The sequence below is a fragment of the Melospiza melodia genome, chromosome 4 (assembly GCF_035770615.1).
Source record: "Melospiza melodia melodia isolate bMelMel2 chromosome 4, bMelMel2.pri, whole genome shotgun sequence".
Taxonomy (NCBI): domain Eukaryota; kingdom Metazoa; phylum Chordata; class Aves; order Passeriformes; family Passerellidae; genus Melospiza; species Melospiza melodia.
The window spans coordinates 50102306-50123571 of record NC_086197.1 but is presented as its reverse complement, the minus strand read 5'-3'; the positions used below and the strand labels follow the sequence as shown (position 1 = coordinate 50123571).

Genomic DNA, 21266 nt, shown 5'->3' with positions numbered 1-21266 from the left:
GCACAGAAGGTCCTTTGGGTCAGTTGGGCTCAGCTGTTCTGGCTGTGTCCCCTCCCATCTTCTTGTGCACCTCCAACCTCCTTGGTGCTGGGGTGGTGTGAGGGGCAGAAAAGGTCTCGACTCTGTGCAAGCACTGCTCAGCAATAACCAAAAATCCCTGAGTTATCAGCACTGTTTCCACCCCAAATCCACAAGAGAGCCCTGTGCTAGCTACTGTGAAGAAAATTAACTCTAGCCCAGCCAATACCAGCACAAGAAGGCAAAATTCAATTGTAACATCTTTAAAAGACTCATGAAACTTTTCTATAGGATTTGCAGTTTTAATCTGTTCCTCACAGATCACAAATTATATGAGAAAAAAAAGGACGGTTACTCTTCCAACATGTGAAAATCACTGTGAAAAATAAATATGAGAGGTCAGGGTTGTAAGTAAAAAAAACCTGTCAGGTTTTTGTAAAGATTTGTGTGAAGTTGAAGAATTATTTTCTGAAGAGTAGTCTTGTTTGAAAATACAATTTCATTATTCAGGAGTCTAAGCACAGAAAGTTTATTTTTTCTAAGACTCACCTACAAGCAGATCAGGATTTGATTTCCTAATTGTGCCTCTGTGATTCCCAGAGCGACATATGTTGCTTTATGACTGTGAATAGGCATTTGAAGGACACAGAGATAAACAGAGTAGTTATCTCTGTCTTGTAGAATTCCTGCATTAGAAGATTTTTCTGGCATTTCTGTTTTAGCAGTCATTTCGCTGGCAGCAGGAAAATTGAATGCTTTGTGGCAATCATTTTGAATATTGGTAGCTGGAGTAGTAAGAATGCAAACCAATTCTGTTATTGATTGTGCTAAACCAACACAGATTTTTGATTAAGTTTTGTGGAATTCAAATTTTATTGGTTACTTTGCCCTTATGATTATGCAGTGTAGAATGTTGCTTTTGAAGGAAATACAAAACCAGGTAAATCGGTGTTTGTCTGTTGAATTTAAAGGCTAGACTAGTAAGAATTGTAATGAGTTTTCCAGCATTGATTGCTTGGTGTAGATTACACAGTTTGCTTTCATGAATGCCAATTTGGATTACCCAGGACAAAACTGATAGGCAAGAATGAGGCAGCGAGTACTTATGCTCTCAGAAAGTAAGTTTATTCTCTCTACAAGGAGGCTGTAAACTGGAGAAAATTTCAGCTTTATTTCTGCTTAAAAACTTAAGAGAGCTTTTAAGCTCTTAGTTGCACTGACTACTGCTGCCATTCAAAAGAAGTCTGAATATCACCTTTCAGGAATTAATACCAAAGGGGAGATGTAACTGTCAAGTGGTGATAGTTCTTCAGCAACTTAGCTGCATTACAGAGGTCTATAAAGCAATTAGAAATGTTTTGATAATTGTGTGCATAACAATTGAAATAGTCTATTTTAGCACAGTGCTTTTCTGTGTTAAGTAAAAATTCAGGGTCCTGTGGTGATAAAAGGAATGGAATACAGGCAGCATCTCCTCCCATGCAAACAGCAGAGACAGCCCCTTTCCAGTCCATTGAAAGCAACTTGATCAGGTCAGCCCCATGTCAGTGTGGAAGTCACCTCTCTGAAGCAGGCCATGGGATTCCAACATGATGTTGGAATTAGCAAGAAGCATAACCTTTACAGAAACAGCTGTGGAGATAAATTGAGAGGAGTCTGTAAGACCTGACTGTGGGTATTGGACTTAACCAGTTAAATTAGCCAGCTAATCTTTCTGGGCTCCATCTATAACAGTGAGCCAGTCCTCCTTTCACTGCCCTACTTTGGCTCTGATTTTTCCTGAACTGATTTAACTCTCTGGCCCAGCAAAATACTTGGTAATTAAATCAGCTTATATTAGGCACAGGCTGAACAGTAAAGAGCAGGAGTTTGTGGCTAAGAGAAGATGATATTCTGGTTTTTGTGGTGGTGGGCTGCACCTGGGATGTAAATTACATAGGACAAAGATATTGTACATAGGCGCAAACATAAGGAAGCCATAAAACTAAACAGCGAGTTTGCAATTTCAGAATATCACCTCTCTTAGTACACAGTTAACTTGAAATCTGCTACTAACACAAGTTACATTTTTGTTCATAGATAATTAAAATGTTTTAAGTCACGTCACTGCTAATCAGCCATTTACGGCCATACTGTATTTGAAAAAGATACGTGAGTGATTTTTTGTGAGAATAATTAATATGGTCTGAAGTTTGTACCACCAAATGGAGCCTTATCTTTCCTACATAATAATGCATTGGAAATATGAAGAACTACGTATCTGCATTCTCTATGACTTAAGATTAAGTGGTATCTTTTAAAACAATACATTGAGAGTTTATACTCACCCCCTCTGCAGTGTCTGCATCAGGGACTAAAAACTGTGTGTACAGCACGAACTGAAGGCAAAGCCACTTACACAAGATGTTCTGCAACATCTGGGACTGAGTGTGAATATGAAACAAACAAAAAATATGCTGTCAGTAGCTAGCTTTTCAAGCTGATTATCCAAATATTAGAAAATTTTAACAGTAGCTACATACAACCAGGATTAAACTACTAATGTTTGAAGTTTGGAGGAAAGTATTTGTTCTTCAGGTGTAATTTGGCTTTTGGTTGTCTTTATTCCATTTCTCTGGAGGCTGATGATTTCATTGTAGCTGGCACTGTTGAAAAGTCTGTAATCTGTGGTGTGTCCCCCTCATCAAATATTTTTGAAATTTGCAAGGTGTTCATTAATGTTTAATGCTCTATATCTTTATAGTAGAAGAATTCACAGAAGAGAATGGATTTTAAGGAGCCCACCACTAAGGGAAAAAATTAGTTACGATGAATATTTGTATTTGTAGAAGAATCTTTGTACAGATAAAACAACCATGTTGTGATCATTATGAAACTCTCCTTGAGTCTTCAAATACTGAAAACTCTGTAAGTTTCAGTATCACTAGAAATCTGCATCTGCAGCAACATATTTCTGTGGCTAAGACCATTTCTGCCCACAGCCACTTGTTTTGCTCAAGAACAGAGGCATGAAGGTATAAAAGGTTTTGAAGAGAAGACATTAAGCTTTAAATAGTGTGTTTTCTTTTTGCCCTCCCCTGCCTAACAGCACGGGAGGAGGAAAGAACCAGAGTGGTGGAGCTGCAGGACTGGGGCTGGATTTGCTGGGCGAGAGCTTGTCCTTGTTGGGATCCATAAAATTAGAGGGTTTTGAGAAAATGGTAAAAAAGACAGGCCTCAGACAGCAGATTTGTGAACAGTGCTAATGCAGCAGAAAAAGTTTTCTCAGCTGTAGAGCAGACGTGAGAAATAGAACAATAAGCCTCTATGATTTACCCTTTGAGGTTGCAACAAGTTTATTTAATGTATATCTGTAGAAGGTTAATATGAATGAATTTCTGTGCTTTGTCTCTCATAAACAAGCCATTGTGTTAAAGAATAAGTCTCTATTGTGTTAACTACAGTTACGTGTGCTTCATATGATTGGATAGAATTATTGTCAATATGTTGTTGCTCTATGTGTGATTGGCTGAAACTTGGACTGAGATGGCTTTATGCTATGCTGTAGCGTTACATTTCCTGGGCATTCCATTTGAATCAGCGAGCTGTTCACATCTGTTGTCTCCGTTGTCCTAACAATGTACTGAGACTGATGTTTGAAATAAACAGCTCACGGCACTGATTTCGGGTGTCCCGTCCCTGTTCGTGGCAGTATGCAGTGTGCAAAATGGTGCCTCTCCTCTGTGAGGAATATAACTAGACTAGGATAAAAAAGAAAATCATGGAAAAACCCAGCCGTCGGACACCCAGGTGTTAATCAGGAGAAATATTTCATCCCCTCGTCATTTGCATCTTATGTGTTTGTAAGTAATTTTTCTAGGGGTTCCTGGGTTATGGAAATAGGAAGTCATTTATCTAAAACAGAATGGGACGTTTTTTACCAGCTTGAGAAAATTTAACTGGATAAAGGACATTCAGATATCTCAAAAACTGAACTTATAGATTTGCTCATCTGGGTGAAAGCGAACACTCAAAATATAAATTTACAGCCTGCTTTTACCTTTGATTTTTGGGATCAAATAAACTGGAAAATCTATAATGTGTTCTCTCTCAAAAAAGATGAGAGTCTAAGTTGACTTATCCCTGCTTTGCTGGAGTGTTTCAAACAAACTGACAGTAACCAAGACAGTTCTGAACCACAAAACAAAATATCTTGCTCAGACTCTTTAAATCCAAGTAAAATTGAGCCTGCATCCCTCTGGGGGAAATTTTCGGGTTTCAGTCGGGATGATTTTCTCCCTCCTAATTCGTCTGGTGCTTCTCCCAGAAATGCTGGCTGCATCCCGTCCTCCGGAAACTGGGAACTGGAACGGCTTTCAGATTGGGTCATATCTTCTGTTTCCCCCGGGTCTCTCTGTGTCCCTGCGGCAGAAAAGAATCTCTCTAGCACCTCTCCGGGAAATGATGAACTCTTTCCATGTCGGGAAAAGTGTTCAGAATTTTCCTTGTGTTCCGGGAACATAAGAGTTTGTGAAATTTGTTTGGGGGTGGGTGCAAGCTGCGCGGAGGGGGGAGATGAGAATTTGCAGAGGTTTTGTGATAAAGGAATTATGTGTTCTGAAATTTGATAAATTGTTCAAATAAGCTTCTGCCAGGTTTTTCTGCTGTTCGCCAGCCTTTTGATGTACCAGATGAAATAGCAGTGAGTGGGATTCCTTCACAGGACAGGGCAGGGGGGAGGACAAATGCGGCAGGCAGCAGCTAGGAATTGAGCCAAACTAGGGGGACTCTGCCTGGTCAGAGGCTTCAGGAAAGAGCAGGAGATTTTCGAAGGGTTTCTGGGGGAGAAACAAGCTGAGTTTTTGTAGAATTCAAAATCTATTTCTTTTGCTGTTGAGAGAAAGGATAGGATGTTAAATTCTCAGTCTGATGTTGGCTGTTCTCCAGCTGAGTCTCCACAGGCAAAGGGACTTTGTGAAACATGCCATTGTTTTTTAAAAATTATCAGAGATAAAAATTCAAGGTTATTTTCCCTGCCAAAGGCAAATTCTGGCTTTTGTCCATGGTCTGGAGACCACGCCTCCTCCCCTGCCCCTCTGGGCAGGGCTCCTGAGGGGATGTGTTCTCTCAACAGTGTCTCTGCCAAGAATTCGGAGTCTTCTCCTGCCCACACTGGCAGAGTTTCCAGGAAAGTTCGTTACTACCACAACGTCTCTGCCAAGAACTCGGACACTGGCAGGATTCCCAGGACAGCTACTGTCAGTGAAATTGACTGTTCCCCTGAATCAGAAAAAGTATTGATGAATGATAGAAATAAAATGCAAACTACACTTAGACAAGGTGAAGCAGAATCCTATGGTTCATTTTTGGATAGATTAACTCAAGCTGTTGAAAGGCAATGTCCAGATGAACAGGCCCGTTCCTATATTGTTCAAAACCTTGCTTTTGTAAATGCTAATGATGAATGTAGAAAAATTATTTTAACTTTGCCGGATCAGCCTCCAACTGTCACACAAATGCTAACAGCTTGCAGCAGACTCATGGGTTCACAAAATCTGAAACCTTCATAGTCATGTCGTTTACTACTTGCGTTTCATAGCCCTACTATAAAATTTCTGCTTACTATCTGCTGGAGGCCTATTCTTGCTGATCCTAAGCATTGCTATGTTACAGCACAGCAACTTAGTGCCGTGAAGGCCCAGTCAGTGAAAGAGATATGAATCACGTCTGACAATAGTTACAAGTCATTGTTCAAAAAACTCTGGTGGCTTCCAGGGTCTTAATTCAAAACCTTCCTCCATGTCTATACCTTCATCTACTACCTTGTGAGATTTCGAATACTCTCTGTGCTTCTACTTCCTAATTCTCTCTCTTGTATGACAAAAACTTCTCGGACTGTTTTGTTCATCATTCGCTGCACGCACTGAAGTATGCAGGGTATCACTATCAATATCACTACCAGAGCACCCAATACATAAAGACCTATCTTGCAAAGTTGCCTTAGCCAAGGTGAAAAGCTCCATTCTTGAAACAAATCATCCAGCCAGGAACCACCATCTTCTTTAATTTGAGTTGTCAAATCTTTCAGTTTTTGTATGCTTTTGTGAATGGATTCAGAATGATCAGACAAATACATACAACACAATCCTTCATATTCCTCACAACCATGTCCTTGTGCCAGTAAAAGAAAATCAATGGCTGCTCTGTTTTGAAGAGTAGCATGTCTAACACTATCAATATCAGTTAACATATCACTGATTGCAGAGGATGTGACATTAGCTTATTTGCTCAGCCAGCATCCAACTCGATCTAATTGTCTCAATGCCACAGCTGACGCCAATTGGGGTAAAAACAAACCTGCTGAAACCCTTCTGGCAGCTTTCCAAGGCCTAAAATCACTCTGACAGTTCTCTTCATAAGGAGGAACAGCTCTTGTTCTCCTTTGTTTCTTTTTCATGACCGCTTTGGCAGTGAGTGCAATTATAGTGAGCATCCCAATGCTACAAGGGCCACCTTCAAGGTGTGCTGCAATGCCTTGCCAAGCTCTATCTCCACAAATGCACCAATACCCCTTCATCAATTGCTGTGGATATTGGTCAGCCTCAGAAAGCACATCCCAACTATTTGAAAAATTACACCAAAACCTCACATTTCTGTATGCAAAATAATGAGGAGTAACATTGTACTTTGGAGGATCACCTTTTCACCAAGCACTAGCTATGAAGGTAAAGCAAAAATGTTAAAGAGCCAAGGATTTCCAATTCTTGGAGTTCAGATGCTGCCCTGGGAAGTTTTTTGGACCAAACGTTCCAATTCAATGAGGGATTGTTTGCATTGTCAATTCCACCTGGCTTACCATTGGATTGTTTTTTGACCAAAGGCAACTCTTTTACTGGCACACCAACCAGACAGGTTGAAAAAGGTTTTTCTGGTTCCGAATTAGACAAACATATAGTATCCAAGCTGGCTGCCTTGGCTAAGGTCACCCAAACATTTGTTTTCGGTTGTTCCACAGGCAAATCTGCACGACAAAAAACAATTGAAATCCACCAATACCAACATACAACTTGCATTTGCTCCATCTTTTTCATGAGCTAAGTTTTGGCAGAATCCTTACACATATATCAATCTTAAAATTTTGTTCTCCGCAAAAACAAAAACCTAAACTTTTTCCAAAAATCAGCCCTGTTAAAAAAACATTTAACATACAGTTGGCATACTCATAAATAACATTAACACAAAATCAGAGTTTTCAGGCTCCACCGATGCACAAAGAACGGCAGGCACATGGAATGTCAGGCGTGACTCAGGATCCCTCTGCTCGGCTCACGTCTGTGTACTTGCTTCCTCGGTTCTGGACTTGCCAACACATTCTGGGGTGTGATATGGTTTGACGTTTTTGGCAGGGACCCAGTTAATTCCAGCACCTGTAGAGACAGAAGCATACCCTTTGCCTCACGTTATTAATCGAAAAGGACCTTCAATTTGTCCAGATTCAGGGTTTCTAATTAAAACAGGAGGATTTTCTTTCAATTTTGCCTGCGTGTTATTTGAAAAGTGCCTAAAGATTGGTGGATCAGGTTCTGCACTTGAACTGTTTAGAAAATTAAAAACATACAAAGCCTTGTTCAGCCTCATCTGTGGTGTGACCTCAACTCCCCCTCTCTGTTGATCTAAAATGCATTTTAATGTTTGATGTGCCCTTTCAATAAATGCGTGGCTTGTGGGAGAGTGAGGAATACCAAAGATGTGACGAACACCCCATTCATTTAGAAACGTGGCCAATTTTTGAGATATGTATGCGGGACAACTGTCAGTTTTTACTTCTTGGGGTACACCCAATGAAGCAAAAGCTTGCAGAAAATGATGACAGGCATGATTGCCGGTTTCACCTGTGTGAAGAGAAGCAAAAATTGCACCAGAGAATGTGTCCACTGAGACATGAATATTTTTGAATTTACCAAAGGAAGGGTATTTAGTGATGTCTGTTTGCCACAACTACAGACTTTGCAAACCTCGTGGCTTGACAGCTCCTGTAGAAACTGGAGGTTGCACAAGCTGACAGTCAGGGCAAGTACTGATGATAGCTTTAGCTTGACTTTTAGAGATTTGAAACATTCGCACAAGTGCTTGTGCGTTTTGGTGGAAAAAATCATGACTCAATTTTGCTTGTTCAAAAATGTTTGGCAAAGTTTGAAATAACCATTGTCAGTTTGTCTGCTCTCACGTTCCCTTCCACTAAAAATCCAGGAAGTGAAGAATGAGCCCTCATGTGAGAAACAAAATATGGATTAGTTCTATATTGCAAAGTTGTAAAAAGACATGAAAGCCAACGATATAAAGTTTCATTACTAACATCCTTTAGAATTGACCCTTCTGATCTCCTAACAACATTAGCAATATAAGCAGAATCTGTGATTAAATTAAAAGGTTGAGGGAAAAGCTGCAAAGCCTGAACCACAGCAGCAAGCTCAACAATTTGAGGAGACCCTTCTACTATTTGAATATCAGACTCCCAAGCATTAGTTTTTTGATTCAACCAAGTTACGACTGATTTGTGACTTTTCCCAGAGCCATCAGTGAAGAGAGTCACAGCATGTAAAGGTTCTTCACTTAATTTAGGTTTTTCTCTGAAACTCAATTTTGCCTGCAATAGTTTGTGAGCTGGGTAGTGAACAGAACAAACACCTGGGAAACCCAAGAATGCATATTGTAAATCATCAGAATTTTGCATTGCCCAATTGAGGTAATCTTTTTTCAATGGTAAATAGATAACTGAAAATTCTTGGCCTGCTAAAGTTAACAATCTGGTTCTGGCCTTAATTACAACGTATGCAACCATTTCTAAAATTGTGAAAATAGTCTTTGGAAACCTGTAGGGAGGAAAAATCTACTCTATTATCAACAAAGGATCTGGCTTCGAAGGGTGCCACTGAAAAATGAGACCACAAAGTTGCATCTTCTCTCCTAAAACTGCGAAAAAGAAAGGCATGTCCGGAATGCAGCGATGAGCTTGTCGTCTTTGAAGAGCTGATGTCTCAGCCTTGGATCTTTGTTGTAGCCTTGAATTTTTGTCGTAGAAATGTCAAGTCCAGCATTTTGGATTTCAGTCCCAACACTAGCATGGGTTCGCTCCATCTCTGTCTGCGTTGAAGCTGCGATGAGCAAATCATCCATGTAGTGTAGAATCTGGAATCTTGGAAACTTCTGTGAACTGAGGACAAAACTTGTACAAAAAGATATTAGCAAATCATATACATCATGACAACTTTTGTTGGAATCCATAAGGTTAGAGGATTTTTAAGAAATGGTTAAAAAAAGTATGTAGGCCTTAGATTGGAGTTTTGCTAGCATTGCAGAAAAGTTTCCCATGCAAGCAGAAAAGTTTTCAAAGCAAGCAGAAAAGTTTCCCAAGCAGTAGACGTGTCAAATAACAACAGGCTTCTGTAGAATTGGCTTTAGGATGGCAACAAGGTTATTTAATGTATATCTTTAGAAGGTTAGCATGAATAGAACTTTGTTCTTTGTCTCTTATGAACTAGTCTTTGTTTTAACTATCATTGCGTGTGCTTTGTGGGATTGGATAGAATGCTTGTCAATGCGTGTTTTCTGTGTCTGATTGGCTGAATTCTGGTCTGAGATGATTTTATGTATTTCTGTACCAGCGCTGCTGGAGGAGACTTTTTTTTGGTGTGGATCAGTGAGCTGTCATGTCTCCATTTTGTATTTTGAGACTGATGTGCTGGAAATAAAAGCAAAAATCTCTTCACTGGTCTGGTTACAATGTTATCCATATTTGGATATTTTGCCGCGGCCTAGTGGGTTCCTTTTTTAAGGCGTGGGTTCCTGACACAATTGGACTTATACCTATCCTGTCCCCCGCATATTGGCGCCCCGTCCGTCCGAGGACATAGAATAGAAGAAAAAAATCGTGGATGTCCCGGCCGCGGAGACCCAAGTGTTAACAAGGAGGACACTGTAACATCTCTCCCGCCGAAGCCAAGAAAATTGTAAGTAACTTTTCTCAGGAGAGGCTTGGGTAACAAGAAAACTAAAATGGGAACAAAGTTATCAAAAGTTGGATGTTACAAGAGACTGTATAAAAAGACAATGTTACAAGAGAAAGCTCGTTCTGCAGTCTCAAAAACTGAGCTTAAAACTTACTTGTCTGGGTTAAGGCGAATACGCAAGATTTAAATCTGCAGTCTGCTTTTACTTTTCATTTTTGGGATCAGATAAACTGGAGAATCTATAATCTAGTCTCTCTCAAAAAAGATGAAAGCTTAAGAGAGCTTATGCCGATTTGTAGAGTGCTGTTGGAGTGTTTTAAACAAACTGATAATAAGATCAACTTGGACTCGGAAAACAAAGCTTCTGGTTCTGTCTCATTAAATTCCAGTAAACCGGAGACTGTGTGTGTATCAGAGAATGTTACAAGTGTTGTTGCAAATGCTGAAAGTATTGCTTTGAACTCTGTTGAACAAAATCTTTCTTCTCTTTCTCTGGGAAAAAATGAGACTCTTTTGGACTTTTCTTTGCGTTGTTCTGTTAACGTAAAAATATGTGACTCTTGTAAGGGGGATGGGACAAAATGTGTAAAAGATGGGAATGAAAAGGTGACTGTACTTCCTAAAATTGTTTGTGCAGGGACACTGAAACCTGAATTGGATTCTGTTGGGCCTGGGGTGGAGGCTGAGGTGGCTGCTTCCACTCGGGAAATTGTGGTTCCGGGGAACTCTTTTTTAGTTAAGCAAAAACATGGTTGTTCTGGTGTTGGTCAATCTATAGGTACAGAGAAAGAAGAATTGGCTTTAAGGGTGGAGTCCTTTGAAAGGATGGATAACTCTGAAAAACCTGAAAAAACACGGGTTGAGTTTTTAAAATGTCATGATCCTAATTCTTGTATTTTAAAACAAAACCATGTAAATTTAAAACCTAGATCTGGGGACTCCCAAGCTGAGTTTTTCTTGGCAGGGAGACAATGTGAAACTTGTAGTAAAGTATTGAACTCAAGGTTAAATGGCACTGTTGCCCGAAGAGAGGAACACGCCTCTGTCCTGGCCCCTTTGGGCCGGGCTTCAGAGGAGGCGTGTTGTTTGTGGGAGTCCACCCCTGCCTTTTATGGCCGAGTTCCCAGAGTTCGCCAAGGAGTTGGCCAAATTCCCAGAGCTGGCCGAGTTGGCAGAACTCCTGGACAAGAGTACAGTGTCCCTGTCAGGAATTTGGATTTGGGCAGAGGGCCTGGAAGGTTTGGATTTAGTGATTTCTCAGAATCAGAAAATATATTGATTAGAAGTAAAGGTCAACCTGTCATTGATCGAAGTGAGAATTTTGATTTTCCATTAAATTTACCTGATTGGTCATACATTAATCAGAAACTGGAAAAAGATTCGGATTTAAAGGAACAATATCTTGCTTTACCAGTAAAATGTGGAAGAAATGACAGAAATCCAAAATATGAAAGACTTGATCATCATGATATAAAGGAGTTGTGACAGGCTTTGAAAGAGAGTGGATTTTCTTCTCCCTATTTTAATAGTGTGTTGAAAAATACTTTTAACTCTTATGACTTAGTTCCTGCTGATTGCAGGAATGTGGCTTCTCTGATCTTAACCAATTCACAGTACCTACTATGGGAATTACAATGGAAAAAACTACTTAACAAGTTGGTTGAAGGATATGCAAATACTGATTATGCTAATCTAGATGTTGCTCAATTAGCTGGTGATTCACCTTACAATAGGCCTGAAAATCAAGCAGCTGAACTGCCTCGGCCTGTGTTAACAGACATTAAAGATGCTGCTAGAAAGGCCTTGCTTTCACTTGAGCCTTCGGGCTCACATTTAAGCTCTTATCCACTGATCAAACAAGGTGAAACTGAATCTTATGGCTCTTTTTTGGATAGATTAACTCAAGCGGTTGAAAGGCAATGTCCAGATGAACAAGCCCACTCTTATATCATTCAAAATCTTGCTTCTGTAAATGCTAATAATGAATGTAGAAAAATTATTTTAGCTTTGCCTGATCAGCCTCCAACAATTACACAGATGCTAACAGCTTGCAGTAGACTTAGGGGTTCACAAAATGCTGCAAATTCACAGGTCAATGCTTTGGAAAAAACACTGGAACATAATTTGACACAATGAATGGATAAAATTGAAAAGCTTTTAGAAAAACAAGAAAAACATTGGGAAAATTCTGTTAATGCTGTACAAGTGGACTCTAACAAAAAGCCTGTCTGCTTTGGTTGTGGTAAACTAGGGCACCTTAAAAAGGATTGTTGTGGGACATCAAATCAAATTTCTATTTGCCCTCGATGCCGAAAAGGAAGGCATCTTGCTAAATTCTGTCACTCACTATTTGATATCAATGGCAACCCACTGTCATTAAACTTCAAAAACAGCGCGTTCCACTGCGCTCAGACACAACTTGTGGTACCCACTGGCAATGGGTGAATATTCCCACTGGGCTGGTCATGTCACAAAAGGATTGTCATCTGTAAAGATTTCAATCAAAGTGACTTTTTACGTGTCATAGGATGTGATTGTCATGATATATATGAACTGCTAATGTCTTGTTGTACAAGTTTTGTCCTCAGTTCACAGAATTTTCCAGGATTCAAGATTCTACTACTACATGGATGATCTGCTCATCACAGCCTCAACACAGACAGAGATGCAGCAAACCTGTGCTGGTGTTGGGACTGAAATCCAAAAGTGCTGGACTTGACATTTCTACAACTAAATTCCAAGGATGCAACAAAGATTCAAGACTGAGACATCATCTCTTCAAAGAAGACCATCAACTCTTCAAAGAAGACAACCTCATCACTGGACTCCGACTGTGGTTCGAGTATTTCAGCTTTTTCCCTCAATCTTTTAATTTAATTTAATGAATAGAAGGTTCAATTTTAAAGGATGTTAGTAATGAAACTTTACATCGTTGGCTTTCCTGTCTTTTTATAACTTCGCAATATATAACTAATCCATGCTTTGTTTCTCACATTAGGGTATTCATGTTTCCGTAGACACATTCTCTGGTGCAGTTTTTGCTTCCCTTCACACAGGTGAAACTGGCAGCCATGCCTGTCATCATTTCCTGCAAGCTTTTGTTTCATTTGGTATACCCCAAGAAGTAAAAACTGACAATGGTCCCGCATACATATCTCAAAAATTGGCCACATTTTTAAATGAAGGGGATGTTTGACACATTTTTTGCATTCCCCACTCTTCCACAAGCCAAGCAATCATTGAAAGAACACATCAAACCCTAAAATGCATATTAGATCAACAGAGAGGGGGAATGGAGATCACCCCACAGATGAGACTGAGCAAGGCTCTGTACGTTTTTAATTTTTTAAACAGTTCAAGTGAAGGTCCATTTTGATTAATAATTTGGGGAAAGGGTATGCTTTTGTCTCCACAGGTGTTGGAATTAAATGGGTTCCTGCCAAAAACGTCAAACCGTATCGCACTTCAGAACCTGTTGTCGAGCCTAGAACTGAGGAAGCGAGTACGCAGACGTGGACCGAATGGAAGGATCCCGGGTCTCGCCTGACGCCTCTTGTGCCTGACGTTCTTTGTGCATCGGTGGAACCCATGAACTCTGATTTTGTGCCAATGTTATTTATGAGTATACGAATTGAATGCTGAATGTTTGTTTAACAAAGCTAATTTTTGGCTGAAAATTTAGGTTGTTGTTTTTGTTTAGAAAGAATTCTGCCAAAACTTAGTTCTTGAAAGAGATGGGGCAGAATCAAATGGTATACTTGTTTGATTGTTTGATTTTAATTGTTTTTTGTCGTGCAGATTTGCCTGTGGATCAACGAAAAACGAATGTTTGGGTGACCTTAGCCAAGGCTGCCGGATCGGATACTATATGTCTGTCTAATTCGGAACCAGAAAAGCCTTTTTCAACCTGTCTGGTTGGTGTGCCAGTGAAAGAGTTTCCTTTGGTCAAAAAACCAAATCTACTGATAAACCAGGTGGAATTGACAATGGAAACAGTCCTTCCTTCAATTGGAACATTTGGTCCAAAAAACTCCTTAGGGCAGCATCTGAATCTCAAGAATTGGAAATCCTTGGTTCTTTGACCATGGATTTTTGTTTTACTTTCATGACTCGTGCCTGGCGAAAAGGTGATCCCCCAAAGTTCAGTGTTACTCCTCATTATTTTGCATATAAAAATTTGAGGTTTTGGTGTAATGTTTCAAACAGTTGGGATGTGGTTCCAGAGACGGATCAATATCCATGGCAATTGCCAAAAAGGTATTGGTTCATTTGCGGAGACAGAGCTTGGCAAGGCATTCCAGCCCACCTTGAAGGTGGCCCTTGTAGCATTGGTATGCTCACCATAATTGCCCCCACTGCCAAAGCAGTGATGAAAAAGAAACAAAGGAAAAGAAGAGCTGTTCCTCATTATGATGAGAACTGTCAGAGTGATTTTATGCCTTGGAATGCCGCCAGAAGGGTTTCAGCAGGCATATTTCTACCCCAATTGGCGTCAGCTGTGGCATTGAGACAATTAGATCGAGTTGGATGTTGGCTGAGCAAACAAGCTAATGCCACATCCTCTGCAATCAGTGATATGTTGACCGATGTTGATAGTATTAGACATGCTACTCTTCAAAACAGAGCAGCCATTGATTTTCTTTTACTGGCACAAGGACATGGTTGTGAGGAATTTGAAGGATTGTGTTGTATGAATTTGTCTGATCATTCTGAATCCATTCACAAAAGCATTCAAAAATTAAAGGATCTGACAGCCCAAATTAAAGAAGATGGAGGTTCCTGGCTGGATGATTTGTTTCAAAATTGGAGTTTTGCACCTTGGCTAAGGCAACTTTGCAAGATAGGTCTTTACGTATTAGGTGTTCTAATACTGATATTGATAGTGGTACCTTGCATACTCTGTTGTGTTCGGCGAATGATGAACAAAACAGTCCGAGAAGTTTTTGTCATTCAAGCAGGAGAAGTAGGAAGTAGAAGCACGGAGAGTGTACGAAATCTCACAAAAGCGGTAGATGAAGGTATTGACATGAACGAAGGTTTTGAATTAAGGCCTTGGAATCGACCAGAGTTTTTGGAACGATAACTTGTGACTGTTGCCAAACGTGATTCATATCTCTCTTTCAGGGATTGAGTCTTCACAGCATGAAGTTGCTGTGCCGTAATATAGCAATGCTTCAGTTCAGTAAAAATAGGTCTTCAACAGATAATAAGCAGAAATTTTGCAATAGAGCTATGAAACGCAAGTAGCAAGCGACAAGAAAATGAAAGCTTCTGGGTCAAACAGAGAGGGGGAAATGTTGGAATCCATAAGGTTAGAGGATTTTTAAGAAATGGTTAAAAAAAGTATGTAGGCCTTAGATTGGAGTTTTGTTAGCATTGCAGAAAAGTTTCCCATGCAAGCAGAAAAGTTTCCCAAGCAGTAGACGTGACAAATAACAATAGGCTTCTGTAGAATTGGCTTTAGGATGGCAACAAGGTTATTTAATGTATATCTTTAGAAGGTTAGCATGAATAGGACTTTGTTCTTTGTCTCTTATGAACTAGTCTTTGTTTTAACTATCATTGCGTGTGCTTTGTGGGATTGGATAGAATGCTTGTCAATGCGTGTTTTCTGTGTCTGATTGGCTGAATTCTGGTCTGAGATGATTTTATGTATTTCTGTACCAGCGCTGCTGGAGGAGACTTTTTTTTGGTGTGGATCAGTGAGCTGTCATGTCTCCATTTTGTATTTTGAGACTGATGTGCTGGAAATAAAAGCAAAAATCTCTTCACTGCTCTGGTTACAATGTTATCCATATTTGGATATTTTGCCGCGGCCTAGTGGGTTCCTTTTTTAAGGCGTGGGTTCCTGACACAATTGGACTTATACCTATCCTGTCCCCCGCAACTTTGACTGTTTTGGTTGGAATGTTTTCACATGATAATCCCTTTTCAGCATCAAGGGCAGATAGAAAATTGATTTGGTGGAAATGTTGTCACACAGCAATCCTTTTTAAGGTGACCCGGTTTACCACAAGCAAAGAAGGAAGGCCTTTTATCAGAGTCCAACCGCACAGTGCTAACAGAATTTTCCCAATTTTTTTCTTCTTTTTCTAAAAGCTTTTCAATTTTATCCACTCATTATGTCAAATCATCTTCCAGTGTTTTTCCTAAAGCATTTTGACCTGACAAGAGAGAGGGGGAGTTGTTTGGATCCATAAAATTAGAGGGTTTTGAGAAAATTATAAAAAAGACAGGCCTCAGACAGCAGATTTGTGAACAGTGCTAATGCAGCAGAAAAAGTTTTCTAAGCTGTAGGGCAGATGTGTGAAATAGAATAAGCCTCTGTGATTTGCCCTTTGAGGTTGCAACAAGTTTATTTAATGTATATCTGTAGAAGGTTAATATGAATGAGTTTCTGTGCTTTGTCTCTCATAAACAAGCCATTGTGTTAAAGAATAAGTCTCTATTGTGTTAACTACAGTTACGTGTGCTTCATATGATTGGATAGAATTATTGTCAATTTGTTGTTTCTCTATGTGTGATTGGCTGAAACTTGGACTGAGATGGCTTTATGCTATGCTGTAGCGTTACATTTCCTGGGCATTCCATTTGAATCAGCGAGCTGTTCACATCTGTTGCCTCCGTTGTCCTAACAATGTACTGAGACTGATGTTTGAAATAAACAGCTCACGGCACTGATTTCGGGTGTCCCGTCCCTGTTCGTGGCAGTATATAGTGTGCTGATGGCAGTCTTGGTGGTCTGTCGAGGAATCAGCCCTGCCAGGTCCATAACATGCACACAGCTGTGTTGGATTTGTTGTTCCTCCTCCTCTTAGGAACTATTTCATCATCGTATTATCCTTTTGGCACTGTCTTTATATGTTTATCCCCTTATAGAGACATTACGACCAGAACAAGGCATTTCTCAAATATTTCACCATTCTTTGCACATATGTATGCACACATGTATTTAAAATATTTCTCTGTTTAATAGGGAGAATATATTTTTGTGGTTAAACAAACTGCCTTCATCTTGAAAATGTGTCATGGTTTCTCTCTTCTTGTGTCCCAGGAAGGCTCTTTGCAGAACTGCTAAAGAAAGTTATTAGTCAACCTTTCATCAGCACTCATGTCAGGAAAAAACTGCCTTTATTCATTCCTCCATTCAAAGGAGTAAACGCAGTAGCATGGGAACTTCAGACCTGTTCAACATACAGAAAGGAGCACCAGGATCTCTGTAAATAGCTGGAGGTGTACTTTAGTTATGTTTCAGTTTTCTTGCTTGTATGTTAAGTCAAATGTAATGTACCTGAAACACAAGGAGCCAGGACAGAAATGACTTGCTGGACTGTACCTCCCCATGGTACCTTTTCAGCTCCCCTACCAACATTGCCACCATATCTTTTACTTCCCTGGGAAAAGCACTTCAAGTCACTTGGCTTTGCCTTGCCTCTAGTACCATGCCTAGTTTTCCTAGCCTAACCTTGCTTTGCATGTTTGCCTATGTCTGCCTTGCCTAGCCCTACAAATAACTTCCTGGCTTTGCTTTGCCTTGCCTACCACTCTTTGCCTTGCCTTCCATGCAGGTAAGGCAATGCAAAGCAAGTGTAGGCAATTGTAGGCGAGTCAAGGGAGAGGTTGGCAAGGATGAAGCTGTGAGGGGAAGCCAATGGAATGGGAGATGAGAGAAGTCCCAGAAGTTAGAGGCAAGTCTGGGCATAGGAAGTCATGGTAACAGGAAAGGCTAGGCAAGGCAGAGCCCTGTAGGAAAACTGTAGGCAGGTCAAATGTGGGGCATGGGCATGCAAAGGAATGCAAAGCAATGGAGAATCATCAGGGCAAGGCAAGGAAACTGTTGGGTTGCCAAAGAAAGGCAAGTGGCAGGTCCATTCAAAGATTGCTGGTACACAAAAGCGGCCAGGACAGACCACTCTGTCCAGCCTTGATCTTGTATGGGCCATCTCTAATCTGCACCTAAGACACTTGGGTTGCCTGCTTTCCTTTGTATGCAAAAGAACTGCCATTCTGCTCCTGTAGCCCAAGGGTGAAAGATGAATTTTGTGTCAAAATTCAAGACATGTATGGATAGATGTCAGAAGAAAGCTATCAGGACAGATAGGTGCGCTTGCACGTGACCTCCTCCAGGCTTCCTCTCACATGCTCTTGAAACACTGGGGCCTTGAGAAAAAAAGCCAGTAGAAGCTTGGAGAATCCTAGGAGAAGCAGGCAAGGCAATGCAAGTTGATAAAATTCCACAAAAAGAGAGGTGGTGAATTCCAGGTGGGGGACAGGTGAGCAGGGGGTTCAAGGGCAAGGCAAGACAAGTGGCGGCTTTGCCAGGCAACACAAAAGAGAGGGAGGCAAGGCAATAAGAGTCCTAGAAGGAGAAGGAAATGAAAGATTGGAGCTGGACAACTGGGAAGGAAAAGAAGGATAGGTGAGCAAGTCAATGCAAGGCACTGGGTTGGTATGAAGGGCAACGGAAGGACATGCATGAGTCAGGAAGGCAAAGGAAAGGAAAGGAATGGTCAGCAATGACAAGGAAATGCAAGGTTGGGTAGGAAAGGCAAGGCAATGTGGGGGAGGTATAGGCAATACAATGGGTATTTTAACAGGAAATGTCCATGCACAGCAAGGCCAAGAGCAAAGTGGTAGAGAGGTCAAAGTGGGAAATAGGTGAATGCAGATAAGAAAGAAAGAAAGCAAGAAAGCACATAGCTCTTTTGTGTGTGTGTGTGTGTGTGTGTGTGTGTGTGTGTCTGTGTGTCTGTGTGTGTCTGTGTGTGTGTGAATGAATGTATTTGAACGTAAGTGGCAAGGTCCAAGCAACCTTTTCATCCAGGCACATCTGTGTGTGTGAGATATAGCCAGAAACTTCTCCATTTAGATTTAGGCTGCAAGCAGGACACAGAATGTGACGGTGTGAATAGCTGAGCAGGAAAGTACATCACATGAGCATGTTTCAACAGAAGCAGTTTGTGCAAGAAGGAGATGGATGCGTGGGACTCCAGCAATATGGCAATGCACTCAGCTGAGAAGCAAAGTGCAATGCCTCGGTGCATGCTCTGAAAATAAAAGGCTGCAAGGAAAAGGCAAGGGGACAGGTCAGTGGAAGCTTTCTGTCCTGGCACACTGAGCTGTTTGAAGGTGAACCACTGTGTGGTTTCACTAAGGACTCAGCGACATGGAGGAGGATGTTCTTGTCCATGTAGCTGAGAAGGAAAATGAGAATAAACAGTAGGTTTGGCAGAGTTTGTAGACTGCGAGGAGAAGGTGACGGCCAGGCCTGGCTTTTGACTGTGGCACTTGTTGCAAGGAAGAAGCTGCTGGATGGTTTAAGCTTTTGGGGATCTGGGAGAGTGAAAGACTATGCTAGTACCTCATTAAACTAATGATTGTTGATCATGACATAAACCAGAAGTGAAATTTCCCCCCATTTACCCCAGTTTTTTCACCTTTTCATCCAGCAGCCTGAGCCTTTTTGAGGCTGCTGTCAAAGGCCTTGCCTTGAAATCTAGAAGGGTCTCAGTTCACCAGAGACATATGGAAAACAGCTAAAGTCAATTTCAGAATTGCCCTGAGCAGAGCTGTTGTTTCAGTACCTGAAATTACCATTGCAATTATTGCAAGAATCACCATTTTATTACTCAAACATTTGAAATACGGTAGCAATCTTCTTGTTGTTGCAGTCCTTGGAAGTTTTGCTATTTACTGAAGCAGGAAACATATCAAACACGAGAAGCTTAAGAATCCAAGATCACTGGCCATTGTGTCAATAGCACTTGATGAATTCAAGGTACCATTGTAACATACAGAATGGGTCTAAGCAAGAAAATGGACATGGGGGCAGAAAACCTTTCTACCATGTGAACTCTGGGAATAATCCATCATGCCTCAGTGTGCTGTGGCTGGTCAGAGAGCTACACGATGGGTGTCTGTGCCCAACACACACTCTCAGGGCTCAAGGCCGCACATAAACTCCCCACCTTACAGACATGCAAGTAAAGCCCACTGAAAAATGCAGTTCTCCAGGCAGCTTACTGAAACCAGCTAGGAGTTCCCAGCATCACGCTGGGCACTTCTGCCCACAGACAGCTTTGCTTTTACTGAATCCAGAACACAGTGGCATTTTTTTAGTCTTTAGCTCTACTAAGGTATTTTATGTAACATGGTGAGAAAATAATTGTTTTGACAACGATAAATAACAGAGGGGATAATGTACCTTTGGCTGCTATCTTCTTTTGCTGCTCCATTTTTCTTGCTTTGCTATCACTTTCTGTCAAATAAATACTAGCGTAATACCTCATCAAGTCTTGCTGTGAAGACAGACTGCCAGAAAGGAAGAGAAACTTTAAACCTTTACAAGACCCTTGTAGCATGTGTCTTGGTCAATTTGCATGCATTGAACTAAATCCAGTAGAAAAGCAGTGAATAGAGGAACCGTTCTCTTTTCATTTGAATGGTGATAAAAATGCATATCAAATAAAAGCATTTTAGAGCAGCAGGAAGATTTTACATGTAGCTGCTAGCAAATCATAAAAAGATGCATATTTACTGGTTGGGTTCCTTTCAGAATTTACAAGAATTCCAGATGAAAAACATGGCTTCGTATACTGCAAATCTAAATCACAATATTTAGAAAGGTGACATGAAAAAGAGCAAGAGGAAGAAAACCAAAAAGAAAACCAAAGGAAGCCAGAAATAAGGCACAACCTCTCCTCTTTTTCTGCTTACTACAGTACCTTAGAAGTACCTTTGAGTGTGCTCACAGTCGTGTTAGAAAATTGTGCCAAGAACAATTGTGGAAAACTGTGGAAAGCTGTACTATCTGAACAGAAACATAGGGTTTGCTTTCACGACCATTAAATCTGCATGCAATGCATATGGTAAGGGTATGTTTTGTATATTCAAAAACAATTTAAAACTATTTCTTAATTGAAGGGACTGCTTTATGTTTGTTTTGAATTACTTGGCTAAATATGGTGCACATTAAGATTCTGCAGACATGGTTCATTTTAGAGATGCCAACTGCAAAGGAGGGAAGCATTTTGTGTGCTTAAGTAGGTAAAGTATTGGAGAGTGCTTTTGTTACTTCTTTAGAAGGTTAGAACATGCATAAAAGATGCTAGCTGGGGACTTGCAATTAATGAATTATTTGCTTTATGTAGGTCAAATGACATGAACTTTCAAAAAGATAATGTAGTCTTATTCTATGTGCTGATTCTGAAGTAGATTAATAACCCTAAAACACAACATGGATATGAAGAGGGATATGAC

General features: G+C 40.5%; 1 protein-coding gene across 1 annotated transcript; it reads left to right on the top strand.

Moving 5' to 3' along the window:
* The first annotated feature begins 10292 nt into the window (after positions 1-10292).
* LOC134417273 (uncharacterized) lies at positions 10293-16688 on the top strand. The gene is made up of 2 exons (XM_063154318.1): positions 10293-12849; positions 13423-16688. The coding sequence occupies exon 1, from the start codon at positions 10293-10295 to the stop codon at positions 11490-11492; it is 1200 nt and encodes a 399-aa protein (XP_063010388.1). The 3' UTR covers positions 11493-12849; positions 13423-16688.
* The last annotated feature ends 4578 nt before the right edge of the window (positions 16689-21266 follow it).